At 36.6% G+C, this 16,733-nt stretch overlaps 1 protein-coding gene across 1 annotated transcript in view; it reads left to right on the plus strand.

Annotated features, from left to right (window-relative positions):
• Positions 1-469: 469 nt before the first annotated feature.
• DENND1A (DENN domain containing 1A) overlaps positions 470-16,733 on the plus strand; it is a gene marked incomplete at its 5' end in the record, with an annotated part of 386,178 nt that continues 369,914 nt past the window's right edge. Inside the window, 2 exons of the mRNA XM_069073945.1 lie at positions 470-597; positions 7,298-7,378. Coding sequence (XP_068930046.1) covers positions 470-597; positions 7,298-7,378 — 209 coding nt within the window. The remainder of the gene's footprint in view (positions 598-7,297; positions 7,379-16,733) is intronic.

Genomic DNA, 16,733 nt, shown 5'->3' on the forward strand with positions numbered 1-16,733 from the left:
ATCCCTAATGATAGACTGTGTATCTTTTTGTCTGAGGACCAGCCTACCTAAATTCTGTCAGGCTCAAGAAGTTGGCTAACATAGGATTAATTTTTTCAGCCACATCAACTCTTGAAGATTGTTTACTGTGGCGCAGAGAGGCTGCTATCTCCAGTGGTGCAGCCCCCAGCACTGCTACCCTTGATAATGAAATTATCAGTCCCTGAAGTGTTAAGGAAAAATGAAGCAAGTATTAATGGGTGATTAGCATTTCAACCATCTCTTTATAACATAGCCTATGAAATGGAGTTTTTTTTTTAGGACAAGAAGTACTACCATAGATTGTTAGATCAGTTAGATCAGGGATAGCAGATCTTGTTTATCTATCTTTATATTTTTCCTTTTGCATATATCACTATGCTCTTTATTTAACAGGTGCTTTTAAATGTTCATTAAATGAACTGAAAGAGATGTATTTGACTTGAAATAGATCATGGTTTGGGGTTTTGCTGTTTTACTTACATTCATTATTTTTTTTTCTTTTCAAGCTATCTCCCCTGGTTTGAAGTTTTTTATAAACTACTCAACATCTTGGCGGACTATACAGCAAAAGGACAGGTATTTACATTACACCTTAATAAAAAGCAAAAAACAACCGATTCTGTGTCAAGTGGTAAAAAGGATTTTCTACTAGGCTAACCTGGTGGTAGTCTTGGTTTATGGTGTGAGATATTGGTCTGTATCTAGTTTCTGCCAAACTGCTTTCCAGTTTTACGAGTAATTTTTGTCAGATAGCAAGCTCTTGTCCTAAAAGCTCGGGTCTTTGTGTTTATCAAACACTAGATTTTACTATAGTAATTTACTACTCTGTATTGTGTACCTAATCTGTTGCATTGATCCACCACTCTGTTTCTTAGCCAGTACCAGATTGTTTTGATGATTACTGCCTTGTAATACAGTTTGGAATCTCGAACTTCCTTCACATTTTTTCCATTAATTGCCTTAATATTTTTTAACCTTTTGTTCTTCCAGATGAATTTTTTTTACTATGTTTTCATTTTGGTAGTCTGATTGATGTGGCATTGAAAGAGTAAATTAATATAAGTAGAATGGTCATTTTTGTGATATTGGCTTGCCCTACCCATGAGCAATGAATTTTTTTCTCATTGTAATGTTCTACATTTTTGTTTTTTTTTAGTTTTTTTAATGTTCTACATTTTTAAAGATGATAATCATGTACTGCTGATCCCACCACCACCTTCTAAGCCCTCTCTACTCTAGGCTAAATATCTCCAATTCCTTCCACAGATCTTTGATGACATGCTCTCTAGTCCTTCCAGTTACCCTTTTCTGTATGCTCTAGTATGTTATGATCATCCTGCAATTTTATTCTTCAGATAGATTTTGACAGAGGAAATGATCATTTGCTTTCCTTGTTTTGACCGCTAGCTTTTTTTGGATACCAGCTTGGATTGCTGTCTTTTATTAAGCTTGCAGTCCACCATAGCCTATCTCTTCATGAACCTCCACAAAACTGAGGTTGCTGAGGCCAGACTACTGCTGCTGTTGTCTCTGTCCAGAGGGACCCTGGCCCTTCACAGGATCCACCTCACTGGATCAATACTGGAGGCATTGGCAGAGGAATCAGCATGCTCACCTTCCAGTGCTCTTTCCAGATTCTCCCTCTACCACCATCATGTAGTAGCAGCGCTTTCTCCAAACTTATCACCTGATGCAGAACCTAATGGTCATTACCAATTTACTACCTAGGACATTCTCCATCATTTTTTAGTGAGATCGGTAACTGGCTTATAATATCCCTAACTAACTACCCCAACTCTTGCCTTCATAATAAGGAACTTCATTATATGTGTTGATATTCTCACAAATACCTTAACTTCATAGTTCCTCCATTTATTCAACTTCCACATGCTGCTCCTTTACCACATCTCAGATACCCACAGAGGTGGTCATTCCCTGTACTTTGCCATTACCCACAAGTGATTCATCTACACAATAAAGAAACTCTGACATTCCTTTACCATTAATACTCTTTTATCATTCTATCTTTCTCTATGCTCTACTCCTTCCAAACCTATTCATTCTCATGATCTATAGTCTTACTTCTCAATATTTTGCCAAGCCATTATACCTATTCTGGCTAACCTATCTTCCCATCTACATCTCGGTGTTTTGATGAAATGGTGTCTGTACACACCCTCTTCTACTCTCAGTTTCCTTGCTTCTTTGTCCTTTCCCTATTTAAGCATTGCCAAACTCTAACCCTGGGTTACTCCCACCATTTGCCTCCTCTCATGCTACTTATGTGATGCAGAACAGGGCTGTTGAAAGTCTTAGAACTGTGGTGACTAGATCTACTACACATTTACGTGGTCTTTTTTCATCTGGGCCTTATCACAGCAAGACAAAACTTTTGTTTCTCCCAACTTGATTCTCTTTCCTTCTCTACAATAGCTGTTCAAACCATTTCTTTTCTCTTCAAGAAATATTTCACCAGCCCTTCAGAGCTTCTCTACCAGTGCCCAGGTCATTCATTCTCAATTTTTTTGTCTTAAGAGTTCAGTACATGAGTCATTATTTTCTTTTTCTCTTCAGTTTCTACCCCTATGCTAAGGGTGTTCAGTGTGCACATTGATGCTCTCTGAAACATCCTAACCAGTCAGTTCCTCAGATTCCTCAGATCCATACTCCACTTCAACTACATACAGACATGGAGATATCTTGGATCTTGCCACCATCCATAAGTATTCCATTTTTATAATGAAAAAATTATGAGATTTTCTCCACCTGATTATAACCTATCTTTTGATTTGCCCTATGCATTACCCTTCCTAGGCTTACTTTTCATCTCTATCATGACTTCGGACATTTATTGATCTCAGTACTTTCTGAGGCTATCCTGTTCTGTCTTCATTTCTTATTCCTCAGTCTCAACCATATAGTTAGCCAGTTCAACTTCAGAGTCTTCTGTCCTTAAATGTCTTTTCCCATTTTCTTATTCTTTCTTTTTTTTTTTTTTTTAAAGCAATTCGGGTTAAGTAACTTGCTCAAGGTTACATGGCCAGGTGTTTCTGGGTGGGTACTAAGTGTCTGAGCCTGGATTCGATCCCAGGTCATCCCGACTCTGGGGTTGGTGCTCTTATTTGCTGTGCTACCCGGCCACCCCTTCCTATTCTTTCTTTACCCAAACGCAAACTTGGATTGCTCTCACCATCTGCCTCCTCTACTTCTCATATGCTGCTGTATGGAGCTAGAAGTAATGCAAAGGAACTGCCCATGTCTACTATAGCTGTTATCTAATCTCAGCTGGGCGCTCATTGCCTCAAGGCAGTCCTTTTCCTCTTCCTTAATTGATTCCTTATTCCACTCTCCATAGAAGTTTTTTTTCCAAATGTTACTGTTTCTCTTCAAACTTACTTTTCACTTCACCCTCTTAGCTAAGTCCCTTGCCTCATGCTTTACTGAGGAAACAAACCAAAACAAAACTGGACAATCCAGTGGAACTCTACTGTATTCCATATTCATCACTTCATAATCCAGTCTCCTCTTTTCAAAACAGTTTGGCCTCCCTTTCCACCAATGATTTCTTTGTTCCAATCTCTAAGGAAGAGATGTTTTTTCTCACCAAGGTCAGTACTTCTAAATGGAACCTTGATCCCATTCCCTCCTGACTTGTCCAACATATTTTCTCCACTATTATCTTTATTCTTTCTTGAATTTTCAGTTTTTCCTTATCTGCTGGGTTTTGGGGTTTTTTGGTTTTTTTTTTTGCCTTTTGCAGGGCAGTTGGGGTTAAGTAACTTGCCCAAGGCTACATGGCTAATTTTTTTGTGTGTGTGGGTCTTAAGTGTCTGAGGCCGGAACCTAACTCAGGTCCTGCTGAGTCTGAGGCCAGTGCTTTACTCACTGTGCCACCTAGCCACCCCCTACCTCCTGTTTTCTTTCTTGGTGCCTATAAAGATATCGATTCTCCTTCATTCCTAACAAAACCTCACATGTAATATTACTAATAAGGAAATATGTCCTGCATAACTGCACATCTATAACCTTTATCAAATTTCTTGCCTTCTCAATGAGGGTAGGTGAGGAGAGGGTGGAAGTAGGATGGTACAGGAGAATTTGGAACTCAGAATTGTACAGGATAAAATTAAAATTTGTTTTGTGTGGGATTGGAGAAAAATAAAATAAAAACCCTCACTTAGGGTTACCCTTACTCTTTACCTTTCTTCTCCTTTAAAACTTCTTTAAAAATCTCCTTTAAATCTTCTTTAAAAATCTGCCCCATGGGGGCGGCTAGGTGGCACAGTGAATAGAGCACCAGCCCTGTAGTCAGGAGGACCTGAGTTCAAAATCGGACTCAGACACTTGACACTTACTAGCCATGTGACCTTAGGCAAGTCACTTAACCCCAATTGCCCTGCTCTTCCCCCTCCAAAAAAAAAAAATTGAAAATTTGTTTATACTCAAGTTTTTCCACTTCTTCTCTCACTAATGCATTATTATCAATCTTGCTGCTGTACCCTTAAAGACCATGGAACCTTTCTATCTTACTGAAACAGAAGCTTCCTATATGTGTTATTTCCCATAATAGAATGTGAGCTCCTTAAAAAGGGGACTGTCTTGATTTTCTGTTTGTATCCCCAGTGTTTAGCGTGGTGCTTTGCAATAGTAAGCACTTAATAAATATTTTTTCATTCTCTTTGTATTCCCCTACAGTCTGACTTCTTGCCTTATCATTTAACTGAAAAGTCTTTTCCAAAATTATGAACAGTATCTTGATCGTCAAATTTAATGGCCTTGGGGTAGCTAAGTGGTACAGTACATAGAGCACCAGCCCTGCAGTCAGGAGAACATGAGTTCAAATTCGACCTCAGACATTTAGTAGCTGTGTAGTCCTGGGCAAGTCACTTAACCCCAATTGCCTCCATGCCTTCTTTCCCCTCCTCCAAATTAATGACTTCTTCTCTGTCCTTTTCCAACTTGAATTCTCTTTAATGCTCGATAGTTTTGATCAAAATCTCTTTTCATGACATTGATTCTCCTCTTGCCTTTCTGACCACTACTCATTCTCCTTTGCTAATTCATAATCATTGTCCTGTCCACTAACTATGGGTCTATCCCCAGACCTGAGCCCTCTTCCCTCTTCTCTCAGTGTTCTTCTCTCTTGGTTACCTGATCAATTTTAATGGATCCAAATGCAATCTCTATACAGATGACTCCAAAGTCTATATATCTACCTATAGTCTCTATCTTAAGCTCTAGTTCTGTATCAATGACTGCATATAGAACATTTTGAACTGCATGTCCCATAGACAGTTCAAGCTCAGTATGTATAGAACTTATCTTTCCCCAAAACTAACCCTTCTTCAAACTTCCCTTTTCTTATCTAATGTACCACTGCCCTTCTAGTCACCCAGGCTCTTAACCTTGGTGTCATCTTTGACTTCTGCCTCTCACTCAGCTTCCATGTATCCATTCTATTGCTGCATCTTTTTGTCTGTCTCCACAATATCTCAGACATCCCTTCCTTAACATTCACACAGCAACAACCCCAGTTTAGCCCTTCATCACCTTTCCTCAACATCATTTCAATAGCCTTATCTTTCGTTTTCCTGCTTCAAGCCTTTCCTGACTCTAGGCTATTCCCCACTCTACTGCCAAATTAATTTTCCTAAATTTCAAGTCTGATTATTGTCTCACTTTTCAATTAACCCCGAGGTTTCTTATTGCTTCTAGAATTAAATATAAACTGCTTAGTTTCACATTGTAATCTTTTACTACCTGTCCTGTTCATGCCTTTCTAGTCTTCTTACACTCTAATCCCCTCCTCAGACTCTGCATTCCAACCATACTAACCTATTTGCTATACAAAAAAACACAGCACTCTATCTTCTGTCTCTTTTTACTGACTGCCCCTCATGCTTGGGATGCACACCCTCCCCAACTCTGCTCTTTGGAATATCGAGTTTCTTCAAAACTCAGTTTAAATATCAACTTCTACATGAAGCCTTTCCTGACACCCCTAGCTGCTAGTGCACCCTCTCTCAAAACTTGTAATTATATTATATACATGCTTTATATGCTCAATGTATATATGTATTGTTTCCTCTATTAAAATGTAAGTCCCTTGAATTTTTCTTTTTTATCCCTAGTGCTTAGCACATTGCCCATAACACAGTCAGCACTTAATAAATGATCGTTGATTGATCTCTTTCTGTTCTAGTCACATCTCATCCTTCCTGTATTTGCCAATTTTTTTAAACCTAAGTATAGACTTTACATTTATCCCTTCTTAAATTTCAGTTTCTATATTCCTGACAAAGCAAAGGCCAAATTGACTTGTGGGGATTGACATTTGAATAGTTTTATGAGTAAGCAGTATTTTCAATTTTCAAGATTTTCAAGATTTAGGTTTTTCATTGAATTAGAATTCATATTACTTTGACATCCAGTTGATAATGTTCAAATAACCTTAATAATTGATATATCTAAGAATCCTCCATTACTGTACATTGTTTTAACTTGTAGCTTCTTAGAGTGCTATTATATACTCTGTTTCTTAGAAAAAAATAACTGGGAATGATAGAGATCTTCATTAATCTCCTTGAAAACTACATTGTTTCCAATTTGAATTAGTTCTTATGGGGTCAGATTACTAGATTATTTTGAGAGTTTATGGTATATAATGCATGAAAAGTAATCTGCTACATGTCTAATGTAGAAATATATTTAGTGTAACATCAGTTGTATAATGAGAATCACATTTCTTGCCTTTTCAAAAAATTAGAGAGGGGGTGAAGGGAGGAAGAGAATTTGAACTGAAAATAAGAATAAAACTTAAAAATAATTTTTAAGAATGTAATCTGTTATGAATATCACCAAATATTTGTGGGAGAATCTCTTTGGTCTTCACAAGTAAAATGTAGACAAAACTTAGCTGCAGCATAGTCTAGTGGAAAATTCCCAGAATGTGAAGTCAGGGTTCTTGAATTTGTAGTTTGCATCTACCTCTAAATGAGAAGTCTTTCAAAGGGAAAAATAAATGTCATAGACACTGAAAAACAAAGTAATTATAAGTTGCCCTCAAGTATTACACATGGTAATTGGGAAGAAGCAAAAATGGAACACGAATTTGAGCATTTTTGACTTTACCTAATTTTCTGCTGCCAGTTCTGTCCCCAAGCTTTGACTACCCCAAGCTAGAGCAGAGTCAGTGGCCACACTTATCCATGCAGGTTGCTTATTGATGTCTGAACTTTCCTTTTGTTATCTAGGACTATTATTTTTTTTTCCCTAGGAAAATCAAAGAAATGAGCTGCTTGAAACACTTTACAAACTTCCCATCCCTGATCCAGGAGTGTCTGTCCATCTCAGTGTGGTAAGTGAATCAAACTTTATGTATTGAAAAAGAAACTGTTTCATTACATAGTAATTTAAAGGAAGAATTATTCACATAGGATCATGGCTTTGGGTTTTTTTAATGTTATTTTTATGTTTTGCTTTTAAAAAGTACAATCATTTTAGGGCTTAGTGAAGTAGGGGAGTGGGGAAATGGGAGGTTGGAGGGCGAAGGTGTTGATGTTTTGTTTTTTTTTAATTCCAGTCTGCATACAGTCTTTATTCCAGAGACAGGATATAATGGAAAGAAGAGGCTCAGAGGACCTCTGGTCCTGAGTTCCAAACTTCTTAATCCCTGATTTTTCAGTTCAACAAATTTCTATTAAGTCACAATATCTCAGAGTTGAAAGGGATCTCAGAGGCCATTTAGTCCAACCTGTATATGAAACATGAATTTCCTCTGCAACAGTTTACAGAAGTAAACCAGTCTTTGCTTGAAATCTTTATGGGGCAGGGTGTTGGAGGGGAAAGGGGGTGGAAAAAGAAACATGTGTGATGGAAGAGTTGGGGGCCCACTTCCTCCATTTCCTTCATTTCCAGTAGTTTTCCTTAATAAAATAAATCTAATCACTCTTTCCAGGTGACAACCCTAACATCACAAAGGCATGTATCATATATAATCTGGCCTCTAGAAACAAAACCGAAAACTTATCTCCAGCCTCCCTGATTTTCTGTGCCTAGTCTTTCTTTTAGCAGTCTCTGCTCTTGACATGCCTCCTCCATATAGCTGATATCTCCTTCCTGTTTGGAATCTCCTTTACTTTGAACATTCTGTTCCAGAAACTTCCATTACTCATAGAACTTTACTAATTGGTGGCTTCCCACCTGAGAAATTAGTTATATGCTCCTGAGAACCCATTCTTATAAAATCCTAGCTCATCACCTACATTACTGAGCTGACCTCTTGTTTAGTTGGGGAGCCAACTGTTCCTAGACCAAACTAGGAGGAATGGCAAATCTCTCAAAGGGTCAGCAATCCCCTTTCCTTTTCTGCCTTTGCATGAAGATCATCTCATCCAAGGATCCAGTCTTCTCCTAGATGACTTAAGCCCGGGTCCTCTCTCTTTTGGAAGCTGTGACCTGGATATATCTCTTTTTTATTTTGGTGACTGTCATCCAGATGTATCAATTTCCCTGAACCTCTTTTCCCTTGATGTTCTCATTTTCCTGGATTTCTCAAGTTTGGTCTTATGCCTCCTCTTGTGTGAATTAAAATGCGCCTGTAATAAAGACCTGTTGCTTTTAGCATTCCTGGCAGGTCTGCCTCTTCTGTGAAAATCTCTAATCTCCAAACCAGCTAGAATTCTCATCACTCTTCAAAGTACTTTGTTTCATAATGGGAAGCATACTTAAATTCTTTAAAAGATCTGCAATTTGATGGGTATGGACAATCCACTTGCTAATCATAGCCCCTTCTCACCTTAGTTGTCGCTTTTATGCATTTGGGCTGAAAAAAATTCTTCAGGTGCCAACTTTCTGGTAATGAGCCTTTTCTCACTTGGGTAGTCTGTTCCTTCAAAGGCAGTCTATCAAGGGGCCCATACTTGAAGTTTTGCTGCCTTGGTGCAAGATCTGTCAGATTTCGCACTTAAATGGCCTAACAATGGATAGCCCAAAGTCAACTCCACCCCATCATAAAGCTTCCAAAGAGAACTGCAGTAGAGGATAAGTTTTTACATCTCTTCTTTGCCTTGGTTATTATAAATTCATACCATTCAGTTTTGATTATTTTGGTTTTCTCTCCATTTGCATTGTCATCGTCATTGTATGTATGGTTTTCCTGTTTCTGCTTACTTCACTTTAAAGCACTTTATATAAATCTTCCCATGCTTCTCTGTAGTTGTAGTCATAGTTTCTTACAATGTACTAATATTCCATTACATTGATATACCACAACTTGTTTGTCATTCTCCTATCAATGGATATCTAATTTTATTCCAGTTATTTGTTACTACAAAAAGTGTAGCTATAATTATTATAGTGTGTGTGTGGCCTTTCTTTATTGTCATTAAATTCCTTAGGGTATATAATTAGCAGTGGGATCTCTTGGTCAAAGGACATAGACATTTTATTCACTTGTTTTTAGCATAATTACAAATTTCTTTCCAGAATGGTTGGAACCATTTTTTCTTTGTTTTGAAAGATAAAATTAACATTCAGACAAATCAGTAAGTTACTATCTGCTCTATTTTTGGCAAATCAGTCTGCCAAAAAGTTCTATTAGATGTCTAGAAAATTGAAGTCCCTCCTTGCTATTATATTTTACTTTAATTTCAGGCTTGTGGTCTGTTTCTTGAATTCCTCATCTATTTTTTTTCCTATTCAGGTGGTGTGTAGCATGCTCTGATAATAAAATTGTTTCTGTTTCTCCCTCCATTAATTGTCATCCAAATGCTCTCTACTGTGCTTCCACTTTCTGCTTCCTGGATTTCCTCACATGAATTATATCTTCTTAATATAACTGCTGCCCTACTCCCATTTTTCCTATTCTATGTCTTTTAATGTGTTTACCCATGTTCTTTTTACATGACTTTTATTTTACTTTTAAAACTGAACATTTCTCTTTCTCTCCATTCCCTCTATTGAAAGAAAAAAAAAGACTTTTGTAACAACTATGCACAGTCAGTCAAAACAAATTCTCGCATTGACTGTATCCAAAAATATGTCTTATTCTGCATCTGTAGTCCATTGTCTCTGTAAATGAGTAGTGTGGGTTCATTATAACTCCTTTAGAACCATGATTAGACATTTCATTGAAGAGAGTTCTTAAGTCTTTCAAAGTGGTTTATCTTTACAATGTTGTTGTTGTAGAAATTGTTCTTTTGATTCTACTTACTTCATCCTGCATCAGTTCATCTAAATTTTCACAGAAATTGGAATTTCTCTGAAACCAACCTATTCATCATTTCTTATATCATAATAATATTCCAGTACATTCATATACCATAATTTTCCTCAACTTATAGGCACTCTTTTTATCTCTGATTCTTTGCTACAACAAAAAGAGCTGCTGTAGACATTTTTGTTCATATGGATAATTTTCCTCTTTCTTTGACTTCCTTGGAATACAGGCTTAATGATGAGGTCCTTGCGTCAGAAGGTATGCAGTTTAATGACTTTGGGGGCATAATTTCAAATTACTTTCGAGAATCAGTGGGTCAATTCACAACCCTACCAGCAACTTGTCACTACATCTGCTTTCCCAATGCCCCTCTAGCAATTCTCAGTTTCCTTTTTTGTTATATTTATCAATCTGATATGTAGTATACCTTCAGAATTGCTTTAATTTACATTTCTCTATTAATGATATAGAGCATATTTTCAGGTAGCTATTGATAATTTAGATTTTTTTCCTGTGAGAGCATACTGTTTGCATCCTTGGGCCATTTTCCTTATTTGGAATGGCCGGACCATTTCCAGTCATGTTTTTCACTCTACCAAATTTCAGTCATAGCTGTGAGGTCAAATTGCTGTCCTTGCATAAGGACAAGTTAGTTTACCTTGTGTGTAGCCTAAGTTTTAGGCATTTGTATATATACATTTGAAGTCATGAGTTTTGATCATTGCTCTTTTTTGAACCTCTAAGCAGTTTAACTGTTATTCACCATCCATCATTTTAGCTGCTCTCAGTTGCATTTGCCTTAATAGGTATACCTGAGCAATTTCCCCCCTCTCACTGTCTTCTTTATTTTCAAGCTCTTTGGATTGGATTTTTCAATAACCAGCTAAGTATGATTACTAGTCTTTATTAGGTGAGACCAGTCCCGTCCTGTGAGTCTGTCATTCTTATGTTTCAAGCTGTGGTCTAGAATCCAAATCACTTTCTCAGACATCATAATTTTTAATCAGTTGTTCATTTTCAAAATCAGATTTTCTCATCTGATTTTCCTTCACTTCAGTGAGTAGCAGTGAAGGAAATTATCATTTTGAGATGAGATAGAAAAAAAGTCTTATTAGATTTCATTCATTGGACCTGAATTAGAATCCTATCTCAGCTACATATTTCCTTTGTGTACTTGTCTTGGTTTTCTCATTGCTAAAATGAGGAAATTTAAACTAAGATCAGATTAAGAGAGATAGTGTCTTCCCTCAAGGAAGTTACAGTCTAATGATGGAAAATGATACACAAAAGGAGGATAGAAAGCAAAGTGGAGTGAGGGACAGGCACCAGGGGTATCTTGTTTCTTGGAGTTGGACCCAGCAGAAGTACAGATAAAAAGTTAAGTGAGTTGGATGTCCAATTTCTGCTCTCTATAAAGGAAGGCTTTGGGAAGAGTTTGGAACTCCACCTTTTAGTCCTCTAATCAAAGTGGAAAGGCTGAGGGAGGTGGTATCTAGTCCTGAATTAACAGCATGGTGAAACTATTAGAAGTGATGAGCTCATCCTGGGTAGGGCATCTTGTTCTTGGAGTTGAAACCAGCAGGGTTACAGATGCAAAGTGGAGTGAGCTGGACATACAATTTCTGACCTCCATAATGGAAGGCTTCAGTAATGACTGATGAAGCAGTGACTGATAAAAGTAGGATAGAGACATTCTACCTGTAGTGACAGTTGTGAGCAAAGACTTAGAGATCTGAAAATGGGAGTGCAGCCACCATTGCCCCATCCTTTAGCGAGTAGTAGGTTCTGTGTCTGAGTCTGGTGAACCAGCCTTGGGAAATCTCTGCTCTAGGTCCTTGACATATACCTTCAGTGCATCTTAGTTCCTGAAACCTTTTTTGGATGATATGCTCACTAAAACCATTACTGTTCTCAGAAAACAGTGGTCCTTTAGCTAGTAAGAAGAGTTAATTATGCTATGAAGACCTCCATTGTATTTACTGTATTCCTTCTATGTGGCTTTCCATAAAAATGCCAAAGGCTAGGTATTAAACCCTGACCTTGTAGTATATGCTAATCCACTGAATTAAAATGGGCTTTTTTCTTATCTTATGTGTTTTGCTGTGCTCTTGTCTCAGTTGATCTAAAAGATAACTGATATACGAGAGCCATAACTTGATAATTTTTATGACCTTAGCCAAATCACCTCTCATTTCTGGATCTCCGTTTCTTGATAAATTGTAATCTATAGTTAGACATGAAAACCTGTGAAGACCTTCTTAGCCATGACTTCCTTTAAAAATCAATTATAAATTTTTAAATTTAATTTTTTAATTAACTAAAATCAGTTTTTCTCCCTCTCACCCCCTTGGAAAAAGAAAAAGAAAAACAAAACCATTGCAAAACAATATGGATAGTCAAATGAAACTAATTCCCACAGAGGCCTTATCCCATAAACAGATTTTTAGTTGTGTCTGACTCTTTGTGACCCCATTTGAAGTTTTCTTGGCAAAGATACTGGAGTGGTTTACCATTAACTTCTCCAGCTCCTTTTAAAGGTGAAGAAACTGAGGCAAACAGGGGTCAATGATTTGCCCGGGGTCACACAGCCAGTAAGTATCTAAGTATCTGAGGGCAGATTTGAACTCAGATCCTCCTGAATCCAGGACTGGTGCTCTATACACTGTGCCACCTAGCTGCTCTCATGATATACATGTATACTTGCATAAGTATATGTATATATAAGTATATATAAGTACGCACATGCATACATTTATACTTTGTACATGTATATACACACCTATACATATTGTGTATATACACTTTCCCATAAATATACACTTTTTTTTTCTTTTTTGGAGGGGAAAGGCAGTGCAAGCGGGGCTAAGTGACTTGCCCAAAGTCACACAGCTAGTAAGTGTGCTCAAGTGTGAGGCCAGATCTACACTCAGGTTCTCCTGACTCCAGGGCCATTGCTCTATTGCCTGCACCACCTAGCTGCCCCAAACATAAACTTTTCTAAGGTCTCTTGCAGCACTAACATTCTTCCTGTTAAAGTCCTTTTCAACCATAAAATTTTCTAGACTAGCCTTGCTGCCAGACCAGTATTTCTAGTCACCTTAAATTATCTTTTGAGATATTTCACCTATTTTATATCAGTGCTTTTCAGGAATTCTTCTGGTCTTCTCTTGCCTCTAACATTTCATGAGCAAGACAGGAGGCTATCAGAGGACAGCTTGGTTCTGACTTTGGTTGGGAATTTCTAGTAACTTTTTTTATGTAACAATATACAAGCCACAGAAACTCTAAGACCTTTGTTTTCCCTTCATTATGAAGTATTTGTTTTCATATTTTATCATCTCTTTTGATCCAGAATTTAACTGAAGTAAAATATGAACCAGTGACAGTTTTAGAGTTGGAAGGGACTTTTATAATTTGCTATAATTGACACAATAACAGGAATGTAGCTCACATTTATTTAAAGCTTTAGAAAATGTCATGTTTACTAAAATGTTTGCAAAATCTATTCCTCACAAAAACTTTGTGAAATATACTACGTATGTATTATTAGAAAATAGTGGGGTTGCACAGTGAATAGAGCACGGCCCTGGAGTCAGAAGGACCTGAGTTCAAATCTGGCCTCAGACACTTGACACACTTACTAGCCATGTGACCTTGGGCAAGTCACTTAATCCCAATTGCTCTGCCTTCCCCCCTCCAAAAAGCAAAAAAAAAACAAACCCCAAAACAAAAAAGAAAATAGAATACTGGACTTCTATCAATACAACTGTCTAAGTTGGAGATAAACCATGAACTTCCAACATATCTTCTCCAGAAAAACCCAGAAGTTTACACTAGATCAAAGAATGATCAATAAATCCAATTAAAATCTATAGTAAGTTACTTCTTCTACCCCAGAACTGTACAGAAGCCAGCCAGGATCCCCTAGGCATTCTGAAAACTAATGGTCTCTAGCAAAATGATTACCAGTTAGAAAAAGTAGAGCATTGATGTCATCATTTCTAAATTCTAGTCTATTTCATTGAGCTACTTTTCTGGGTTTTTTTGTAATCAACTATTTGTGATGATTGATGCTTTGCCATACGGCTTAAGGACTTGAAGTTGATTCCCCTTTAATTCCTATGCTTTTTCATTTTCCCCCTTTATATTCTAGATCTTTTGTTTATTTAAGTAAATGTAGTCATTAATTTATCAAATTCTATAAAATATCCTATTGTTATTTTGGTTTGGTATAGCATTAAAACTTTAAATTTAATTTGGTATTATTGTGCTTTTTATTACATTAGAACACCCAGCAGTGAGTACTTAATTTAATATTCTTCTATTTTAGTTGTTCATTACTCTTTTTGGTTTTGTCTTTATTAATTTGTTTGTTTACTGTTACTTTTACAAGATTCAGTTCCACAATCCCTTGAGTTTCAAATTTTCTCTGGTTCCTTCCCCTCTCCTCTCCCCCATGGCGGCATACAGTCAAGTATAGGATCTGCAAATACTTTTTTTTTTTAAAGCAATTCGGGTTAAATAACTTGCTCAAGGTTACACGGCCAGTTATTTCTGGGTGTGGTGCTAAGTATCTGAGCCCGGATTTGATCCCAGGTCATCCCAACTCTGGGGCTGGTGCTCTTACTCGTTGTGCTACCTGGCCCCAAATACTTTCACATTAGACATTAATCAGGTTGTAAAGAAGGATTGTAATGGATAGAATGAACAATGGGAAGGAGGAAACAAAACCAAACAAGAAAAAGAAAGAGATCAGGTAGTTTGCTTCAGTCTGCATTCAAACTCTGTTCTTTCCAGTTCTTTCTAGTTCTTTCTCTGAATATAGACATCTCTGTCCATCATGAGTCTTTCGGAGTTGTCTTATAACCTTGCTTTGCTGAGAAGAGTCTAATCTATCAAAGTTGGACATCACATATACGTTATATCTGTAATTATGTACAAATTTCTCCTGGTTCTGCTCTTCTCATTCAGCATCAGTTTGTATAAGTCTCTCCAGTTAAATATGAAGTCTGTCTGCTCCTCATTTCTTATAGCACAATTGTATTCCATTACATTCATATAACACAACTTGTTTAACCATTCCCCAATTGATGAGCATCCCTTTAATTTCCAATTCTTTGCCACCACAAAAAGAGCTGCAATAAATATTTTTGTGCATATAGGTCTTTTTCCTGCTTCTATGATCTCTTGGGGATACAACCCTAGAAGTGGTATTACTGGGTCAAAGCGTATGCAGTTATTTACAGCCCTTAGGGAATAGATCCAGATTGCTCTCCAGAATGGTTGAATTAGTTCACAATTCCACCAACAATGCATTAATGTTCCAATTTTCCCACATCTTCTCCAGCATTTGTCATCTTCCTCTTTTGTCATCTTAGCCAATCTGACTGGTGGTTCATTACTTTTAAGGATATTTTATAATTGAATCGGGAATAAGTATTAATTGTACTTAGGTAGATTGATCCTCTAGTATTCATTTTATAATTTAATTAAATGGTCCTTCCCTTCCTATTATTGTCCTTTGGATTTTCTTGCTATCATATAGAAATGCTATTGATATTTTTGTGGATTTATTTTTTGGCTTATAACTGTTCTGAAGCTATTAATTGTTTCACTTAAGTTTCCTTGCTGATTCTCTAGGATTTTCCAATTAAACCATCATGTCATCAGAAAATAGGGATAGTTTACATTTCTCTTTTCCTAATTTTATACCTTTCATTTCTTTCTCTTTTCCTTTTGCTATTGCTGATATTTCTAGAGCTGTATTTAAAAAAAAAAAAGGTCATCTTTGTTTTGCTGCTGTATTTATTGGGGACATCCTGTAGGGTATCTGGTATTCTCATTGCTTAATGATGCTTGGGTTTTTTTTTTTAACTTTTTAGAATGCTTAAAAAAAAAAGATCCCCCTAGACCTTGACTTTGTAGGTATTTTAGTATCAATTAGTGTTGTATTTTGTCAAAAGCTTTTTTCTTTATTCATTGAGGTAACTTTTGATGTTTTTGTTTTTCATATGATTAATTGCATTATTTTTCTAATGCTGAATTATCTTTGCAACCTATTATAAGCCCAACTTAGTCAAAATGAATGAATTCTTGAATAAATTGCTATAGTTGATATCATTAAAAATTTTTTTCTTTTAAGACTACTATATTTACATAATAAAATGAGTTTAGTAGAACACTATCCTAAATTTTTGTAAATAACTTGTGTAGTATTTGTATTAGTTGTTCTTTAAAAATTTGATAGAATTCTCCCATGAATCCAACAGGACCAGGAATCTCTGTACTCCCAAATTGGTTTAGTTCTTTTATAGCTAGTTCTGTCATCTTTTTTGAGATTGGACAAGTCAAGATCTCTATTTGTTCTTCTATAAGTTTAAATATTTTATATTTTTTAAGGTAATCCTCCTTTTGTGTGTGTGTGTTCTCAGTTTTACTTGCTAACTACTTACAGTAGCTTCTGGATAATTCTATTTATTTCTTTTGGTTTTAT

This window comes from Petaurus breviceps, unplaced genomic scaffold (genome assembly GCF_028583685.1).
Source record: "Petaurus breviceps papuanus isolate PSGF00001 unplaced genomic scaffold, PetGlider_PUasm1.0 90879, whole genome shotgun sequence".
Taxonomy (NCBI): domain Eukaryota; kingdom Metazoa; phylum Chordata; class Mammalia; order Diprotodontia; family Petauridae; genus Petaurus; species Petaurus breviceps.